The 13896-nt window shown below is 40.3% G+C and overlaps 1 protein-coding gene across 4 annotated transcripts in view; it reads right to left on the bottom strand.

Annotated features, from left to right (window-relative positions):
- macrod1 (mono-ADP ribosylhydrolase 1) overlaps positions 1–13896 on the bottom strand; it is a 102310-nt gene that overhangs the window by 2390 nt on the left and 86024 nt on the right. For 3 of the 4 annotated variants that reach the window (XM_046406455.1, XM_046406458.1, XM_046406457.1), the window contains 4 exons: positions 10434–10555; positions 7546–7576; positions 5482–5555; positions 2726–2807 (listed from right to left, as the gene is read on the bottom strand). In XM_046406455.1, the coding sequence (XP_046262411.1) occupies positions 2726–2807; positions 5482–5555; positions 7546–7576; positions 10434–10555 (309 nt within the window). Of the gene's footprint in view, positions 1–1688; positions 1719–2725; positions 2808–5481; positions 5556–7545; positions 7577–10433; positions 10556–13896 lie in introns of all 4 variants that reach the window. The other variant, XM_046406456.1, reaches the window with a different exon arrangement.

The raw sequence follows: 13896 nt of genomic DNA, 5'->3' as shown, positions 1-13896 counted from the left end.
ACGTTTCTTGTCTGCCTTTGCAGCTTACATGACAGATAGAGCTGCTAAGTTTATTCCTCTTTTACTCTTTTTTAACTTCTCTAAATCAAATCCTCAATTCACCGCATGATTTATATCCTGTGTATTTCAGTTTATTAGATTTTAATGTAAAACTCTGTTTTCTTTATGCTGTTTTTTTCTGCTGCTTGTCTTAAAACAACCTCGAAATTATAAAGGTAAAAAAAAAATGAAACATCATACATACTGTATAATGTACATATATCTATAGCCTTGAACTGTAAGCAGCATGCATATAAATATGCATGCATATAATATGCATCCTGGATTTCGTTATTTTGTTATTAATATGTTATACTGAATGGTACATTTAATCCCCTGAGGCATTTCTCTGTTGCTTTGACTTTACTGCCACTGAGACCATGAAATTTCTCCTTTCATTTAAAATTAAACACAACACTCCATGCTGTCAGTGCCAGCCTTCCTTCTCTGTGCTGGCTCTCTGTTGTCTGTGCTGCCCAGTCATTGTTGACAGCACAGCTTATGAAGGTTTGTCTGTTAATTGTGTTTAACATTTGGTGTTATTTCAATTAATTTATCGCTAATACTTTTTGACTCAAAACTCTATAAAATGGATATATAAAAATGAATAGAATCCGTTTATTTCACTTGTTTTCCAAGGTCTAAAAGCCAAAGGTTCCAATTTAGGTTACACTGAAAACTTCTCACTGTGTACTGACAATCTGAGTTCGAGTGACCCTGCTCCATCTGAATAATTCAGGTAAATGAAAGATTGCGCCCAAATTAAAAGCAGGGCTGTGCAGCCTTACAAAACTTATGGAGGCAAACATTTGGAGGATTTCTTTGATTGCTTTGTTGTTGCTGTTTTAACGTCTGGTGTTTGCAGCAGCTGTGTGCCAAGTCATATGAGGAAAATAACTGTTTTATGGACGCAGAAAGCATGAGACGTCTCTCTCAAAATGTTTTGGAGGGGAGAGGTGAGGTGATTTATAGCGGTGGTAAGGCATGACATTAGAGGTTAGGGCTGCAGTTGTAATACCAGTGCTTAATTTGAATAATTGAGTCAATGACTGATCATGCTTAGAAACAAAGCCCGCTTGGCATTATAACACTATCAATCACGCACGCAGTCAAAACAAATGGGTCGTCATGTCACAGCTCAAGCCAACATAAAATGTATGTATTTACTGAACTCCATTTAAATATCAGATCAATCTGCAGTGACGGAAAATGATTTTCCTTTTACTTCATTTTGAAAAGCAGGAGAATTGGGGCTTGCAGATTGAAGAAGGAACCTTGGAGGCTGCTGTTTTGTTTTTTTGTTTTTTTTTAAACTTAAACCAGACACTCGTCATCTTCGAAGAAAAAGCTTTCCACATATACTTCATCAACAACGGTTTTCTCGTTTTAGACCAGCGGTGCCCATTATTTGCACTGAGGAGCGCAAAGAATGCAAAAAAACATTTTCATGTAACTAACGTGCAAAGACTGGCAAATTGTTCCCATAACATGACAAGTGCTCACTGGAGGAAATGTCAGGGTTTCCCACTCTGCACACACCATTTACATTTCACACATGGGGCTGAAAGTGCCCATCTACAAACAGACTCATGTAGTTATTCCTGCGGATAAAGCAAACTAGTCATATGGATACACACCATGCCGGTTACCTGAACAACAAGCAGCGGTCACTGGTCAGGCTAAAGGGACAGACACAGATTACAGGCTAAGATTTGTCTTATTGCATGTCTCATTCAGTCCTCAAATGTCAAAATGACGAAAATGATATTAAGAAGTTTCATTTACAGTGTAACAGTTAATTTAAAAAAAAAAATCCTTGTTTGTTCTGTTGATAAAATCACTCTAAACCATACTTCACATGAGATGTGTGTAAAAACTGCAGTTCCCCGAATGGCCACTTGAGGCTGGCTCCAAAAGTGAGCCAGTCCCATTACACATGAAACAGGTCTCTATAGCTAAACTCCCGTTAATGACAACTTTTAATTACTTGCTCATTTAAGTTGTATTAAGGTTTAAAGTCATGCATAGTTGAGGGTGTGGTAGCTTTGAGTGACAGCTAGCTGCTAGCTGTATAGCTGCCTGTCAGTAGGCCGCAATCAGCCCACCTCAGCTCCACCCACGCTCCACCACTTTGGCCATTTTTTGATTAGGATTAGGAGTTAGGAGAAGTCAGCCACTGTCAAGATGGCGCCAAGTGGAGTCACACACACTGAACCTCACAATGGCTCTTCAGAAACCTATGGGTGATCACACATATTGTTTCTCTGAATGTGCCCAATTGTGTATGTGTGTGTGTCTGTGTGCTTTTGTGCATAACAAACATTTGATAAATCATACCTTTGGCTCATGCATGTTGCGTTTTTGAATACTTTATAAATCACCGCATGTATGTGTGGGTGGGTAACAAAGTGTATTTTTATGTGATGTAATTAAACACAATTACATGTGTTATATATACACAGCATAATGTGCACTAATGGCCTTGTATATGTGTGAATGTGTGGATGGGCCAAAAACACACACTGGATGATGCAGAGTGTTTATCACACTATTGTATGTGTCTATATTTGTGTGTGTATCTAAATTGAGCTGTGCTGAGCTGTCATCGCTGTATATGTACGTGTGTGTGTCCTTGTGTGTGTGTGTGTAAGTTAGTGAGACAGAGGGATAGTGAAAGACAACTCACCAGCCGGGAAGTAGAGTGGGAGATTCTGCAGATACAGCTCCTTATCCGTTGGCAAGAACACACAGAAGATGACTCTGTCCAGCTGAGACACACACACACACACACACACACAATGACCTTTATTACAAGCATATGCAATAACCATGAATTCATCAGTAGCAGAGGGGAACAATATAACAGTGTGCGACGCTGTACAGCCGCAATATCAGGAGAATGCAGCTAATGCATCAGTCCATTACTCCCCTATTAGCTCCCTATTATGACCATGCCACAATACAGTTCTCATTACATTGTGTGCTACAGACAGACTGCTGCAAATGTACAGAGAGTGTGTGTATGTGTGTGTAAAAGAAAGAGAGAAAAAGAGGGAGGGAGGTGAGAACGAATAGGAAGTATTACTGTACAAGTGTCTATCAATGTGTGTATAAGGGAGAGAAAAGTTACTTATAAGTATTAAACTCAAGACCCTCAGATTCTCTTGATACTGAATGAGAAACTGAATCCAGTCTCACCACACACTCACACACAAAGAGCACTCAAACCCATAAAGACAATAGATTTCAAATAACATTAAGACCCTGGTCCGGTGAGAGCAGCCATTTTACAACAGTGAACAACCTTTATGTTCTGCACTCTTGGGTTCTTTAGATCCTGCAGTCCATAATACTTACATCATATACCGTAGAGCTGGACTTACAGTACAGTACACAGCATTATATGGAGACTAGTGATTAAAGTTACTGTAGCTACAGTGAAAAGATGCTTCCAGGGATACAACCTCCATTGTGTGCTCTTATTTCTCAGACTCTGCCAAACATTATTGCCACCCTAATGTCTCCACAAAGGTTTTGATTGTTCCGTTTTGGGCAAAGCATTGCAATTTATAGGAAGTCTGCTTCTATCAGTTTGTGTCTGGTGTGGGAGTTTAAGTTTCATTGCTTTCAAATACAGACATTTCAGCAGCCTGCTTGCCCGCAGCTTGTGTTTTTCAGTCCCAGCTTGTTGCACAATTACCATCACTTGCTAGGATTTGAATGGAGGCTACAAGAGAAGATATGGAAATGTGCAGTCAGTAACTACATCCCCTGGGCTAAGTTTCCAAATCTCAAACCTCCACAATGAGGGGCCTCCACTTGCGCCATTTTGCAGCCTGACTCATTCAAATTAAAGCAAATGTGTGTGAGAAGAGATGCAAAATGGCCTCTAGGAAACGATAGCAGTGGGGTGGGGGTTGAGGAGGGGGCTCGTTTTGATAACACTGCAACAGGGACCCTGGAGATGCTAAAGCTAATAATAACATCATGTGACCGTAACAGGATCTTTGAACTGCCTGTCTTTAAGGGAAACACAGAGCATGTTAACATCCCTTTTTCAAAGAGAAAATCTGTGCAGCAAGCTTTATTTTTATTTTCACGTCATGCATGGATATCACCTCACTGACCTGTTGATATAAACAAAAATAACTGTAAATAAGGTGAATGAAAATTTGTTCCATGACAGATGGATAAGCACCATCTGCTGATGAAGTTCCTTCGAAAGCCCCAAAGCTTTCATTTTCATTTTCTCAAATGCCCTACTTCAAATTTGTCGAGATTTTCTGGTCAACCATGAATCTCATTTGTAACATAAAAAAAATCTGCCGTGGGTATGACTTTCTTGCTGTGTTTTACAAATTAATGATTCATGGTGTTATTATTGCACTTGATGCAGAGTGTTGGCACAGTGCCCCGTGTTTTGAGTCCATTTTTACTGTTTTTGCAATTTTGTATTTCATTTTCTTCAGTACTGCACTTCAAGCCAGAGAAAGCCTACAAAACACACTGCAGAGAATTTAAAAGTGGCAGGGTTCAGTTAAAGGATAAACCCAATTTCCTATGGTGAACAGTCTCATTTCACACGTATGTAAATAATCTCCTTACAATAAAACTATTCTTCCCCATTTAAAAAACACACACAGTGAAACTAAGTCTGGGCAGGATGTAAATTAGGGTCTCGCTGATTTGGCTTTCTGGTCTCATTTTTGCTCAGTGGTTAAAGTCTTGTTGACTGTTGTCCTCTCTGGTGAGACATGAAACGTTTCATGTTCGTTTGTTGAGCTCCTCGCGGCTGACGGCATCAGTTGACTGGTATTGCCACAGAGACTCTGGAGACTCCACAGCTAACAATAACATCACAAACACCCTCTCTGGGAGGTCATACAGCACATGGTTAGAGAGGGAAAGAAAGATTGAAAAGAGGAGTGGTAGGAGACCTGAAAAGTAAAAGAGGAAGACGAGAGGACAGTTTAGAGCATGAAAGTACAGATTGGAAAGTTTCCTCTTTGCTCTCCATCCCCCCTCACCCCTCCAATCTCCCTCCGTCCCTCCCCTCCAGTCATCTATTCCATCATTTTGTCTTTTCTCTGCTTGCAGTTTCTCCAGAGAGAAAGTATGTGTGCGTGTGTGTGTGTGTTTGTGTTAGTCAGGTTTAGTCCCGTAAGGAGCCAATTAAAACACAGACTTGGCCATGAGCAGGAGAGCCAGAGCCTGAGAGTGTGTGTTTGAATGCATTCATGTTTGTGTGTGTGTGTGTGTGTGTGTGTGTAGCGTCACAGTGAACATGTGTGTATGTGTTTTCTCACTACACCCTGGTACTCTCTCCCACCAGAAAACAAAAACAACAGCTGTGAAAGGAATAATACCTGGAGGAAATGGTAGGGAAAAATTACCAATCACACACACACAAATACGTGCGTGCACACACACGCACGTACGCACCTTGTCATGATGTTCATCCAGATACTCCCTCACAGTTGCCAGCGCCTCGTGCACAGCTTGTTCAGGTGGATATCCTGTATCACACACACACACACACACACACACACACACAGCAAAAATAAACACAAATTTGCGAGAACAGCTGCATTGACAGATCTGTTTTTTCTCTTCCTTGACAGGTTATCTGTTCTTCCTTACACTATTCCAATACTATGTCCTGCGCTTTCTCACTCCCTCCTGCAAGATGCAGACACAACACACTTGTTGGTTACGAGCAGACAGATGGAGAACGACTACAGCGCTTGTTATATATTCATTCAGCGACCGGGACGCTTCAGTGCAAAGAAATTATCCCCACCACTGGAAACGCAACACAGAGGCAGTAAAAGTTCATCATGTGGCCCAAACAAACACATACAGTGTGATTATAGAACAATTATTCCATACGTCGGGAGAGACGGTTCATCAGGTGAACCCAGGGGACTACACAAAGATGCAAATGAACCCAAAGTTTCAACAGTAAAACGCCATGCAGTGTAATGTACAGTGCAATGTACTGCTTTCTCGCCCGCCTTTCTCTTCTGTTGGCTTTTTCCAAATCCCATTCGTTTACTTCTAATTCCAACCGAAATTACGCTTTTGCTGAGATGTGACACCCTTCAGATCGAGTGAAATCAACATCGTGAGGAAATGTTCTTCACAACTGTAATCGCAAAGACGCAAAATATTCATGGTGACCATATCAATGAAATGTTCACCGTCAAAGTATTTCATTTGTTTCCTCATGTTATCCACTCACAGCCTGATTCATGGCTTTAAATATTTCTTAAAAACTTACTTGAGGCACAATATGATTTCTGTCTATTTTAATATTTAATCAAAATCAGGATCCTTTCCTAACCTCAACCAAAAGCATTTCAGTAGACCTTACTGAACCTCAGGCAAGATGAAGACTGTGGTCTCCAGTGTCAAAATCCTGCTTTTTGTACATCCACCATCCGCCTTGACCACTTACTATGACTCCTGCGTAGAACAAAATCATAACACATCCTGCACTCAGGTAAAAAGTCGATATCGAACAAAATCAAGGCAGAAATTATGTTGAAAATGTATTTACTATTTTTAATGGCACACCGGTAAACTGTAGTGAGGTCTAATCAGCCACAGTGATTGAAAACACCAATGCAGTGTCTTAAAGAGGTGGTATTTTCTTATTTTCTGACAGTTTTTTCCTCTAATGGTTGTTCAAAACAAGCTCTAAAGCAGTTTGTAGCATTATTTAAAAAACTACTGACATGATTGGCCGGCAGTGTTGTCAGCACCAACCCACCTGACCATTATTTTTTCAGTTTTATTACATCAAAGCCTTGGCTGATACGTTGAGGAGCACCAACTTCATGCTTTAGCAGCTATTACATATAACAGAAAAGCCAAAATCAATCTCACGTTTGGACCATTTTGTCTCTCCTCCCTCTTTTAAAATGAGTCCAGATGGCACAACAGACACAACGAGGAGGAAGACAAAGAAATCACAGAGTCAATCACATTTTTGGCCTTTCCATCCATCTCGCACACGGAGACAAGTGTTAACAACAAGTCCTCACACCCAAGCCCACCCCGGGGAGTGTTTAAACACTATCTTTAACTCTCTCCGGCCTGCGTGAAGGGGGGATTACAAATCTGACACAATCTACAGCCTAATCTGTCTTAATCTGCTGGTCTTAATCCAAGGCCTTAATCTGAGAACCACCTCTGGGCTGTGGGAGATAATGTGACGAGTGACACTGGGTCTGCGTGGCTCAGCGCTCTGGTTAAGAAATGAGACTGATACTGGAAACAAGCACGGCGTGGAAAACAGCACGTAAACACAAGCATGCAGACGTATGAGGATGTTGCATAAAAATGGTTGATTTTCATTCTTACTCCAAAGAAAGCTTGAGTATAAAGCCTTAAGCAACACCTCAAGTAAAACTATAAAATTATGACAACACACACCAGATGAAAATGTCCTGCATTAGTTCTGGTTTGAAGAGGAGACACACACATAAAAACAGAGAAACTGACCGTAGATTCCAGTGGAGATGCAAGGGAAAGCCTGCAGAGTAAAGATGACAAACAAGGCGGTTAAAGTCCGTCGATGATCACATAACAGCCACCTTTTATTTCACACACACACACACACACTCCAATGCACGGGAATCACACTCTCTGTTGGATCTCGATTCAGGGTTTATTCAGAAAATTATTTTATGGCAGCCTTTCTTCTCTCCCTGATTTTCACATCTATTTAAAGATTATTCTGTGTTAGAGAGGTCAGGGGCCTCATTTACACTGACCAGCTGTAACATTAAAACCACATGCATGGTGATGATAGTGTGTGTCTGTGTGTGTAATACATATAGTGTTAAAATCATGATGTGGAGGTGATGTTATCTCTTATCTCTTATTCTTTCACCTTGTGATGCATATGAGTAAAAGCCTCTGGTGAAGGCTGCGCAAGCTTTATTCAGAAAGTGAATTATCAATTAAAGGTGTGAAGAATTAATTGTCTGACCATTTGTTATTCATATGAGCCACACTTCAATGACACAATCCCAAGCTGCACATTTTGTCTGTCAACCCAAAAATTTAGTCCAGAGAATAACACGTGTTGCCTGGCTTCAGTCTCCTCTACTATTGCTGTGATCTCATCTTTCACAAAAGTTCAATTTTATCTTTTGATCCATGACTCTTCCTGACCAAACATTTCTTTGTATTTTATTTTTTTGTTTACCTGTTTGTTGTAAAGCACTCCATGTTGATTTTGATAAGTGCTAGTGCAATCTTCAATAATATTATATACAGTATATGGAAATTTTGATATCAACATGCGTAGTTTAAAAATCCCAGTTGTTACTTTTAAAACAGCATATAAAGTATTAAAGCAACAACAAAAATACAGCACAGACAAACAAAGACTACTTGTGCCATATGTCCACAGTATAAGCACACTGATCTTGTTACTCTCCATAAACGCTGCTCTGCAACAGACCACAGTCCAGGGAAACGCAAAGAAGTAATTTTATTCTAAAGGACTAATTCTGGAAGATATCAGTTTGATTTGTCTAAATCAGACTGATGAAGCTTCACATCAGCTTCAGCTGAACATTAGAGTGAAACCCTGATTCCACCAAATGTGCGAGTCTAACCCTCAGTGTGAAGTAGAGGCACTAAATGTGCAGTTTGCATTTGACTGCAGGAGAGCAGCGAGTAAATTAGAAGGCTTCTGTCAATTACATAAAATTACAAATAATAACATTTAAGTACCTGTAAGCATTGTTTCCTGTGAATCCCTTGTGAGCGAACAGGTAATTTAAAACCTGCTCGGGAAAAGCAAACCACCTTGTGACAAAAAAAAGTGCCGACATGGTGAAGTAATTACTGAATGTGAATACAATAAATGGTTATTGTGGAAGAATGTCAGCCGCAAATTGTTTTAAAAAAATGTTTTTTTGATATAGAAATCTGTGGATTAAAATTTGAAGTCACTGAGATCCCTGTCAGGCAGGTTAATGTCACACCACTGGTGGAGAAAAGCAGCCGGTAAACTTCAAAGTAAAACAGATCTGGCAGATTCTCAACCCGCTGTCAAGTACTGTGGTTACGAGCAGATGCCGGGACGCTTTCTGCGTCTGTTTGTTTGACCAGACTGCAGAGCTGGCAGACGTGGCTCCCGAAGACGAAAGCTGAGCATAGAACTTACAATGAAAATGAACTAAAAACACCAGTAAAGTCGTATTAAGGAGCAGGCGACTGAGACCACGTCAAGAATTAAGAGTTCAGTTGACCAGTATGTGTCAAGAGCCTTAAGTGTCTTCTGGTTGGTCAGAACATTGCAATTTACCTAATCAGTGTCAATAAAACCTGTGGAGACAAATTTGTGATTTAGGGCTATAGCAATAAAAATGGACCCAGCTTGACTTTGTATCACAGAGTCAAACAATGCTGTAACCCCTCTACAGTACACAAGTATAACAAATAATAATCACATTAATAACTTCATTTATGTAGCACCTTTAAAGAACCAGGTTCCCAAGGTGCTTAACGACAAAACCTCCAATCAGGGACAACAGATTTCTGGCAGTGGGTTGTTGTTTAGTGGATGGAGTTTCTGAGGATGCTGGGGGTTAAACAATCAGATTTGTGTTTTCGAGCTGTTGAGTTGTACGTAAGTTCTGAGCCATCCAACAGTTCACATCACTAAGCCAATCAAGAGCAGCAGACAGGCTTCTATGGTCACCAGGTCTCAGGGGAAGGTGTACCTGTGTGTCATCTGCACACCAATGGAAGGAGACATCGTGGCGTTTTATGATTTGGCCGAGTCTATATGGAAGCATATAGATGGACAATAAAACTGGGCCTAAAGTTGAGCTCTGCGGCAATGCTGTAATTGTTTGCTGCTTCGCAAAGGTCTATTTTAAATTCTACTCTTGAATAGCAAACCCACACATTTATCTTCACAGAGCCTCCACGAGCCTGTTCTCTTCTACCGTTATCTCCGACTTGATTTTCAAGCTGTGCCGCTGTTTTTCTTTAAACATCTTCTGAAACCTCCTGCCTGGCGTGTTTCTTAAAACCTTCTTACAACTCAGCAAACCAACACGTAGCCGCCGATTCCTCCTCTCTCTCTCTCTACCTGTCTCAGTTTGAACGTAGTTCCCTTTGAAAAATTTTGTGTCGAATCATCCTCAGGTTTCTGTCTAAACTATTTCCTTTAATGCAGTCACAACTCAGTCCTTCCCCTCGTTCTGTACTTTTATCTGTGCACCATTTCTTCACTTTTTGTGTCCCATTCTTCAGTGTTTCTCTCCCGTTCATCCTAATCTCTCAGATTTCTGCACACCTCCATTCTCCTCATCCTCCCATCCATCCATCCTAGCAATCCTCCGCTTGCATCATCCCTTTATTCTCACCACAGAACGTGCAGCATTTTGGGCGGCAGTTTCCAGGCTGTTCTTGTAGCACGACCTCAAGGCTTTCTTTTCTGCTTCTCCCACTCCTCCTTGTGCAATCGGCCCCACTGTGTGGATCACATCTGCAGAGAGAGTGGGGGGAGACGACGAGATCTTACCACAGTGTGACGGATATGAAGAGAGCGAAATAAAGAGGGTAAAAGTAAAAATAAAGCTGGAGTTTAGTCAAATTACCCATTTATTCAGTCTTTGTTTTGGTAGTCATGTTAACTGTAGTCACAAAATTAATAGTAATAAAAAAAACATAAATCTTAAAAGCTTGACCTTCTGCTGACATTAAAAGTCCATATACATGTTTAGTCCTGAACTGAATAGGAGGCATCAATATACAAATACTACACGTCCCTACCATGTTTTAAAAGCTGGATGTTTTTAATATGGAAGTGCCATAAATATCAAGCAACCGCAGACCTCTCACATCAGCCATCATTCACTGTAATTGAACCCAAACTTTATGGATGTAGTGATATATTGTAAATGCACACTTGCAGCAATAGATCAGTGTTGGTATGTGTTGATGGATACCGCATGTGGTGCTGATATGGATTGTTCAAGGCCCGTCTCATTTTCTGTCTGATTGATGCAATCAGCTAACATGGACTGATATTTATTAGCTGTTGCTTCCTGACACCAAACTGCTCGTGTTGATGGGTTTTTATTTTAAGTCAAACCCAAAGCTTGAAAGTGAAACAATTCCTCTGTTGTTTTATTACAAGTGAAGTTACTGTTATATATGTTGAATATCAGGGGATCTCTGAGCTACAGGTGAGTCTAACCTGTTCCCTGGGACACACCATGCCATCAAAACTGCAGGACAGACACTTTTGTTATAGTGAGCAGGTTAGTTGGGAGGTGGGCGTTGTTCTTCATCCATACAGTAATATTTTACCCCATAACAGCTTGAATTCACATTTTGACTTCATTATTCATCTTCACTTGAATATCTTAACTGTGGACAGACAGCTTGATCTGAAAGCAGGTGACAGATGACATGCAGTCAGCTTTTAATAAACTGCTCCCCCATCTTATCTTCCTATATACAGTACACTAATGGAATTTAATGTTTGATTTTAACAGCAGGGAACAACAACAGGGAAGCTATAAAGGCACTGCTGTCACTGGTTTAGATGCTGCACGCAAAGTAATTTTTAAATATATAACTGTACAGGAAACCCTGACACATCTGTAAAAATAATGTTGTAGGCGTTTAGCCAATAGTTTAAAAAGTACATTTATTCTTAAACGACTTGTTTGGTCTCACTAGCTAATTAGCCTGCAAGGTGCATGTGCAAACTTTCAGGTTGCCAAGAGCTGATCACCTCCAATATGGCTGCAAGAGGATGTTTCACATCACCACAGAAGTTCTCTGTGTTAGCTGATTTTAAATTATTCTCACAGAAATGTTTTACTTAGACTGCCTGAAGTAGTGCACATCTCTGACAAACGTGTAAAGCACTTAAAAATTACATTTCCTTTGTCTGTCTCGGTAAGTCTACAGCAACAATGTCTTTTACTGCTTCTATTTGTGTTGTGCAATATATTTTTCATGTTCTCTGTCACGAAGCTGCTGGAATGCTTGATTAAGTGGAACCATGTTGTTCCTTTCTCATGTTAATGAATCCTTTTTCTTCTCGGGCCTTTGAATAAAAAAATGTTCAATTGGCCTAATTGATTAAATAAAAAGGTAAATGAATTGAAGAGTATCGAACTGAAAGCGAAGGAGAGGGAGAGGGGAGAGAAACATTGAGCCTCATAAACAGAAAGAGCTGCACTGGAGACATGGTTAATCAGCCTCCATACCCTTCGTCTATTCTACTACACTTTCTGAAGAGGCTCAGCGTGTCGCTTCTTGTGTGAATATCAACGCTGTAATACGGCCTAGTTGGACCACTGACTTTACAAACACACAGCGAGAAAAGCTCAATTTCAACAAAACATTTAATCAAGCACTGACACTCCCAATAGGGATGGGGTGAAATAATTTCAGTTTTTCTCCACTATGGTTCAGCCTTAACACTTGAATCATGTGCCACTACGTCGTCGGATTTTTAAGGTTTAAGGTTTAAGGCTTTTCTGGCAATCATGAAACATGTAACCGCACTGACAGAGTAACATATTCATCATACTTAACATTGGACTTTAAGTTTATTTGCAATGTGGTATTGTACTCATGTCAACTGGTTTGACTTTGAGCCTAGGCCCAGCCGTTTTTGAGACAAAAGCAAAAACGTAAAATTGATGGCTATAGCACCACCTTGAGGTCAATACCTGTCATTTATTTAGCCTGATTAGCGAGGGGTATTTACAAACCACCTGCTGATTTTGGCAAGTATTGGACTTGAACGATGCTGCTCGGATCCTTAACAACAGTCCGGAGTTGCGATTTCTATGATACTTTGGTTATGTAAACAGGAGTATAATATTGACATGGATTCAGGGTGTCATGCTGTAGGCTACAACTTCTACCCTGTTTTCTTTTTTCTTTTCTTTCCAGGAGGCTTAACTGCCATTAGACAGAAAGACTTAATACAACACTTGGGACTCCCTGAAATATGATCCGGTGATGTTATTTCAAAGCAAAGAAAAACATAACAGAAGCATAAAATATGTTCTTGTGTCAATAACTTCTACAGGCTCATTTGTTGTATTTGTATCCGTTGACTGGGAAATTCTGCCACCTAACCACAATCAACGGAGGACACTTGGTTGGTGATGCAGGATCTGCTCATTACGCACAGGCGGTGGAATAGAGCACTGGCTGCCAAAAAACTCTTGTACTGTGTTTCTACTCAATAAAAAAGCATGTGAGATACAAAGCTGAAACTGCTGAAGAACAAAACCCCCATTTGTTAAATCTTCTTGAAGACTGGTATGTTGGCAATCATTTTGTTAACATCTAATAAGGGTTCTGAACATAACTTTCTTAGATACACGTTTTATATCAACAGATGCTTTATTATATAGATTATTGTAATATTTAACAAAATGGCTGCAGGGGACTGGATACTTAGAATAGAGACTGGCTTCTTTCACAACTGGTGTATGGATGCCTTTCCTGTTCTCCTTGATATCAAGCCTCACTGATTATCAGAGACTCCAGGACTACTGTCCACTGAATCACAACATTAAGTAAATGTGTGTTCAGTCTTTCTTTTTACATGACCGAGTGCTAACATACCAAACATGGGTTGTGTGGGTGGCGATGTATTTTCCCTCTTTCCCGCTTTCAGTAAAATATACTCCTACAATCATTAAAACAGAAGATGAAGAGAGTCAGTCAGCTTATGAAAAACAATATGATGTGATGCCTCTGTGACCACGGAAGACCAGAGGAGTGTGGATAAAAGTCTGGTAGGAGATGTGAGAGAGTACAGCTTACAGTGGAGTCCACAGACGTGGATTG

The sequence above is a fragment of the Scatophagus argus genome, chromosome 12 (genome assembly GCF_020382885.2).
Source record: "Scatophagus argus isolate fScaArg1 chromosome 12, fScaArg1.pri, whole genome shotgun sequence".
NCBI lineage: Eukaryota > Metazoa > Chordata > Actinopteri > Scatophagidae > Scatophagus > Scatophagus argus.
The sequence above is the reverse complement of the archived record's forward strand: the minus strand, read 5'-3'. Positions and strand labels throughout refer to the sequence as shown.